Genomic DNA, 5984 nt, shown 5'->3' with positions numbered 1-5984 from the left:
CCTCGAAGCAGCCCCGGGAAGCTGCTCTGGGAGCGCAAGTTCTGGGACTGTCTCTCGGAGCCCTCCAGGCGGGAGGCGGAGGGTGCAAACGCCAGGCCTCAGAGAAACCAGGCCTCGTGCCCGCGGGCCGCCCGGGGAGGGTGTTCGCTCTTTCCTTCACTGCTTCCCTTCGGCCTCCAGCCTGGGGACCCCGAGTGAGCATCCCGGTTGCAGGCGCACGACCAGGCTACGGACTCTTGTGGGTGGAAGCGACCTCAGGCCACGGACGCCTGGGCTTCGCCGCAGTGGGCTGGCCGGGAGTGGCCGCGGCTGCCCAAGCCAGGGAAGTCGGACCTCTGGGGAGGAGGCCTGCGCTCCCGAGGGCTGGGTGCCGACGCGGGCCCAAGCCGGCCCGGAGCCCCCGGGAGCTCCAGCAGGCGAGGAACGCGGCCTTGGCCGCAGTGCGGACCTGCTTGGGCCTTGCCTCGGGGTCAGAGGCCTGGCTGTCAGCAGCTGCCTGGCTGTCCCTTCTGCTTTCAGGTCGGCTGGGCCTCTGAAGGGCTTGAACGGCCTGCTCAGACCTTTTCAGCTTCTGCCCTTTCTCCCAATTTGGCGGGGCCTGCCCTGCCCTGATGGTGCCCTCTCCATCGCACTCCACCCTCGCCTTGTCTTTCCTGTCTCGCTTTCCACCCGTCTCCCGGTTGGCCTCCCTCGGCTTCTCTCACTGGGGTCGGTCTGCCTTCCATCTCCTACCTTTTCCCTGCGGGTCCTCTGCCCCATGTTTACCTGCGCCTTGCCCTACCCTTTCTCACTCCAGCCGGGCTAGGACTGGCACCTCAGTGACAGGCCTGTCGGGGAAGGGAGGCTTCTACGCTGTAGCCGGGACCGCAGCCTTTCAAGTCGCGTTCCCTGCACACCCCACCTCCCAGTCGGTGCTCCCCAGCCTGGAAACGGCAGGGCCAGCGCGCTTCTTCTAAGTCCATCTGGGACTCGGCCATTTGGCTACTTTTCATCTCCATCTGCTGTGTTGTTACTAATTCGTTTGAAGCGGGCACACAGCTGTTTTAGGACTGAAGAATATGGAAACATCTTCATGGGGAAGCGTCTGAAAATAGAAAACGTCAACAGTAATTTCCAGGTTCTCAGGGTACTTTGGAATTTCCAGGAAGCACCCAACTCCAGCCCAGATGACTCCTGGCCACCGCACGGCTGTTGTGCCACCGCACGGAAGAGCAAATGTGCACGCTCCGTGCATATTCTTTTTCTAAGCAGCGGTGCTGATTTGGTTGAAGCAAACGCCCATCTTCTTAGGACCGGCTGCCGTTTTATTTTTGGTTTCTTCTTTCCGCGAAAGACAAGACACACTCCGAGTTTCTCGCAGCGGCAAACATGTTCATCAAGAACCCCGAGATCTCAGAGTCGCTGAGGCTTGGGGAACTCCAGGACAGAGCACGGACGGGGTCGAGGAGATACTCCCTCCCAGATCTGGGGAACAGCAGTGTTAAGGAGGGTCTCCATCTGCGCCACCGGCGCTGAGGGGCAGGGCGTGGGGATTTTGCGCTGGGTGGCACCGGCCAAGTGCGAGCACCCCCGCCGGCACATGGTGCGGCAGTCCCTGGGGTAGAGGAGCGCGGTCCTAGCTCACCCAGCTCCCCGTTCTCTTCGCAGCCGTGCTGAAGGCCGAGCAGGCGGCGGTGTTCAAGTTCCCACTGGCGCCGCTGGGCTGTTCAGGGCTGAGCTCTGCGCTGCTGGCGGCGGGGCCTGGGCTGCCGGGCGCCACGGGGGCGCCACACCTGCCACTCGAGTTGCAGCTCCGCGGGAAGCTGGAGGCGGCAGGCCCTGGGGAGCCAGGCACCAAGGCCAAGAAGGGGCGTCGGAGCCGCACTGTGTTCACCGAGCTGCAGCTGATGGGCCTGGAGAAACGCTTTGAGAAGCAGAAGTACCTTTCCACGCCGGACAGGTAGGGCGCGGCAAGGCTGGGGCCAGCTGGCTGTGGGAGTGTGATCACTTGCCTTGCTGAGGGTGCGCCCTGCTCTTTCCAGAATAGATCTTGCTGAATCCCTGGGCCTGAGCCAGTTGCAGGTGAAGACGTGGTACCAGAATCGGAGGATGAAGTGGAAGAAAATAGTGAGTGTGCCTGGTGGCTTCCGGCCCCTCGGCTTCCTGGGCCATGCCCGGGTGCCATGCAGAGCTACTCTCCTCCTTCTCCCCGCAGAGAGTAGACTCTGCCCAACCTCCCCATTCCCTCGGTGCCTGGTACGCACCGGGACTCTCTCAGTTCTTTCTGCCCCTTGGGTGCCTGGCTAAGCCGACATTTCTTCCTCTCTGGTGGCACCTTCAGGCCTCCTGGCAGTCTTATGCTCCCCAGGCCAGGCCGCTCCCCAGCGGCATTTGGACAAATAGCCGCCATTTCCCGGGACATTTCCCCACCATTTCCTCATATGGTTTCCTGTACTCCCTAGTCCCACCTGGGTGCAAGTCTCCTCCGGGGTCCCCAGTCCACGTCCTGGCTCACACAGGTGCTGGCGGTCCCCCGTGCAGGTGCTGCAGGGCGGTGGCCTGGAGTCTCCCACCAAGCCCAAGGGGCGGCCCAAGAAGAACTCAATTCCAACGAGTGAGCAGCTCACTGAGCAGGAGCGTGCCAAGGATGCGGAGAAACCGGCGGAGGTGCCGGGCGAGCCCAGCGACAGGAGCCGCGAGGACTGAGGGCGGCATATGGTGCGGGGCCCGGGATGTCCGTGCCGCCCGCAGCCCCCTCAACCGGCGGAAACCTGCGAGCCGGCCCTTCCGCGTCCAAGACGTTTACTTCCTAAACCTTTTTATTATGATCTTGAATGCGGACAGTTGGGGCCAAACGAGGAAGGACACAGACCCTAAAGCCAGACCCAGGTCCCAGCGCGCTTCTGGGCTCTAACCTGGGAGACTCGCATCCAGCGTGGCGGAAGCTACTAGTCTCTGCCCTGAGCTCCGTGGCGCAGAGCGCTCCACGCGCATTCACGCCCCGCCCCTCGCCTGCACCCCCACCCCGTCTGGGGCCTGCCCTCCCGGCCGGGGAGCCTCCAGGCACACACCCGCTTCTGGACGTCGGGGACCGGCGGTTGGGCTCAGGCCACCACGGCCTGAGACCCCCAGGGCAACCGGTCGGCTCGGCCCGGAGGCGGTTCCCGATGTCGCTGGGGCCCCTACCCCCTCTTGCGAAGACGGTGACTTTTTTTTTTCCAATAAAATATTTTATGACACAATCGGGCTCGGTGGAGCAGCCTCTGAATCCGCAGTGGGTGCGGGTGGGCGCGGCAAGATAAGCGGAACGCCGGCAGTTGCTTCTTAAACTTCCTTTCCTCCGGCTCTGTCGAAGGCAGCTGTGCCCGTCGCCACCAAGCCCGGGCTAGGCACGGCGGGCGGCTCGGTGGCTGCAGGAACCTAGGAATCGCTTCCACTCTGGGCGTGAGGGGCCAGTCTGAACTCCACCTCCTTTTCCTTGCCTGCCAGAGAGTCGCTGGCAGGAGCGGTCTGGCCGCACCGCGGGTGCCCAAAGGAGCGGGAGCCAGAGGTCCGCCGCAGAGCTCGCTCCGGAAATGGTCCGGACAGACAGCCGCCTCGGTTGTTGTTTCGGTTTCCTGGGACTTGAAGTACCAGTTTGTGCGGTTCTTGAGATGGTCCTCACCAACCCATTATGAGGCGGATGGGAAGTCGAGGACGCGAGGTTTGGACAGAGCCCCCGCCGGCGCGGTAGCCCGCCCGCGGGTCCTTGCAGCAGCAGTGGCTCCCCAGAGTTCTCACGTTTTCCGCAGGATACTCTTGAGTTCCAGCTCCGGGCAGTGAGGGCACCTGGCTGACGCAGAGAGAGGACTCAGCTGACACCGGCCTAAGGAAGGTGGTCCCTTGCAGGGACACAGCTTGGCTGTGTGTGCCATCAGGTGCCCCCCTTCTCCTGGAGGTCTCAGTTGTCTTCCCGCAGTCCAGCCTGGGCTCAGGGCTGCCTGTAGGTTCCCGTCCTGGTGCTTCCTGAAGCTGGGGGTGGGAAGGATGACCAGAGGTGGGGATGCAGCGATGGCCACTTTACTGGTTAAAGCTCAGTAAGACTATGAAACTTGGTCATTCAGAGTTCCTGAAGCCAGGTCCTTCCAGGCTCAAAAAGGAAAAGAGATTTAGGCACAACAAAAAAGATTCAGGAACAAATAACTCAGCTGCAAGTATTGTGTTTCAGAATGTGAAAGTGACCTCTTCTGGCCCCCAACTATTGTGGCAACACCTTGCCTTTCAGATCTTGGCTTGATAGGCTCTTCACAGAACCTGAGCTCCGACTTTCCCTCCTGGAACCTCAAGGCCTGAAGGAATGAGGGGTTTTGGGGGGGGGGCAGTGTGGGGAGAGGAGAGGGAGAGAGGAGCAAGCACTTTCTGAGGGCTGCAGCCACTTTCCTCACCCTAGTCCTGCCGGGTGTGAGAAACCAGCTCTTGCTCACTCTGGGTTCTTAATTCAGCCTTGCAAACAGCTCCCAGACTACTCGCCTGCTTTTCCTGAGAAGCCAGAAAACCTAACCAACCCTGACCGCCTGGAATGAATGAATCATCAGTGTGTGACTGTGGCCCCTAATCCCTTCCAGCCTTGGGGTTACTCCCAGGTCTTTCAACCTAGCAACCCTGCCTGCACTGGTCCCAGCAGCCAAGTGACTTATCTGACTGCATTTAATCCTCTCCATTTGAAAGGACAGGAAGTGAAGGTCTGACTTCCGTGGAAAGGGAGGCCTGAGGGACCTGGTTTCCAGCTATGTCTCTATCATACAGAATTGTGGAAGAAGGTAGAATGTACCTACAGCAGTCGAGAGGGGCAAGGAGGGGGATCTGACCAGCATCAGTCACAGTTCGTTCCGGGCTCTCCGGTTTTGCTAAATCCGAGGAAGGCAACCTTCGGCAGATTAGCTGCCCTGTGAGTCTCTGGTGTTATGGACCTAGTGGTCTTTGTAGGACCAGGGCTCTGACAGGTGGGGGAGGGGGTCCGGCCAATCCGGATTCGGAGCCCAAGGGCCCCAATATTTCAGCGGGAACAGCCCCCTCCAGGCACAAAGGGGAACTTGATGCGGGAACTCCGGTCGGAGGTCACCTGTGGGTCAGTGGGGAAGTTGGGCCTCAAATGAGGGAGACCAGATTCCAGGCCCTGCAGTGCGGGAGGGGTGGAGTTTTTGTCACTGCCTTCACTTCTGTGCTCCTTGGCGGGACAGGGAAAGCAGAGACAGACCGAGTCCCTGAGACCGGGGAAGAGTAGCCGGCTGCACGCCATTGTGTTTGGGCAGCTCAGGGCTTCCATGCTTGGTGGAACCCTTGAGACCCGAAGGAAGCTCCAGGCCCACTCCAGGGAGCTAAGGCGCAGAGGCAGATGATTGCCCGCCGGCCCAGAGACCCCGTGCTGACCAAGGCCGCAAAGCTGCCACTCTAGGTAAAGGGCCGCATGGTGTCTTCCAAGGTGATGCGGTCTGTCGGGTTGCGCGTGCCGGACTGGAGCTACCTGGCGCCCGCCCTGCGTGCCACTGCGCCCCAGCCACCAAGCGCTGAGGTTGTCTCTCTGTCTGCAGGCAGCAGTCGCATCCCTCATTTCAGGCCCGGGGCTTGAAGAAAGGGTCCCTTGAATCCCGTTCCTCTTCCCCTCCTTGCACAAGTCTCTTCTCATCCCCAACTTCCTGGGAAACAAAACCCAGATATGGCGCGGGCCTAGGCAGTGGCTGAGCTTCCCGGAGCCCGGGGGCCGCAGCCAGGGGAGGGAGAGGGCTCAGGAGTCTCGCGAGAGCTGTGGCCCTGCGGGAGTGGGGAGCGCCTGCAACCGCCTGGACCCTGGGGACGCGAAGGGCTGGGGGCGGAGAGAAGGCTGGGATTCGACTGGAGGCAGCGTTCGCCCAGAGGCGCGAAGTTTGCGCTCAGTGTGCTTTCTTCAAGGTGGCCTGGGGAATGAGGGAGCCTCTGGGGGGAGGACTGGCAGAGGTCCCCGGCCCGGGATGGGGGAGGGGGTCGCT

The 5984-nt window shown here is 61.6% G+C and overlaps 1 protein-coding gene across 1 annotated transcript; it reads left to right on the top strand.

The window, feature by feature from the left end:
• The first annotated feature begins 1368 nt into the window (after window positions 1-1368).
• Window positions 1369-3226, top strand: BARX1 (BARX homeobox 1). The gene is made up of 4 exons (XM_011927529.1): window positions 1369-1489; window positions 1648-1939; window positions 2022-2106; window positions 2521-3226. The coding sequence occupies exons 1-4, from the start codon at window positions 1369-1371 to the stop codon at window positions 2683-2685; spliced, it is 663 nt and encodes a 220-aa protein (XP_011782919.1). The 3' UTR covers window positions 2686-3226.
• Window positions 3227-5984: the final 2758 nt, after the last annotated feature.

Source organism: Colobus angolensis, unplaced genomic scaffold (assembly GCF_000951035.1).
Source record: "Colobus angolensis palliatus isolate OR3802 unplaced genomic scaffold, Cang.pa_1.0 Scaffold72, whole genome shotgun sequence".
Lineage (NCBI taxonomy): Eukaryota > Metazoa > Chordata > Mammalia > Primates > Cercopithecidae > Colobus > Colobus angolensis.
This window is presented reverse-complemented; position numbering and strand designations above follow the sequence as displayed.

Coding starts and splice junctions, on each gene's coding strand:
- BARX1 (XM_011927529.1), top strand. CDS start 1,369: ATGTTCATCAAGAACCCCGAGATCTCAGAGTCGCTGAGGCTTGGGGAA. Junction 1,490..1,647: donor GAACAGCAGTGTTAAGGAGG/GTCTCCATCTGC, acceptor TTCTCTTCGCAG/CCGTGCTGAAGGCCGAGCAG. Junction 1,940..2,021: donor TACCTTTCCACGCCGGACAG/GTAGGGCGCGGC, acceptor TGCTCTTTCCAG/AATAGATCTTGCTGAATCCC.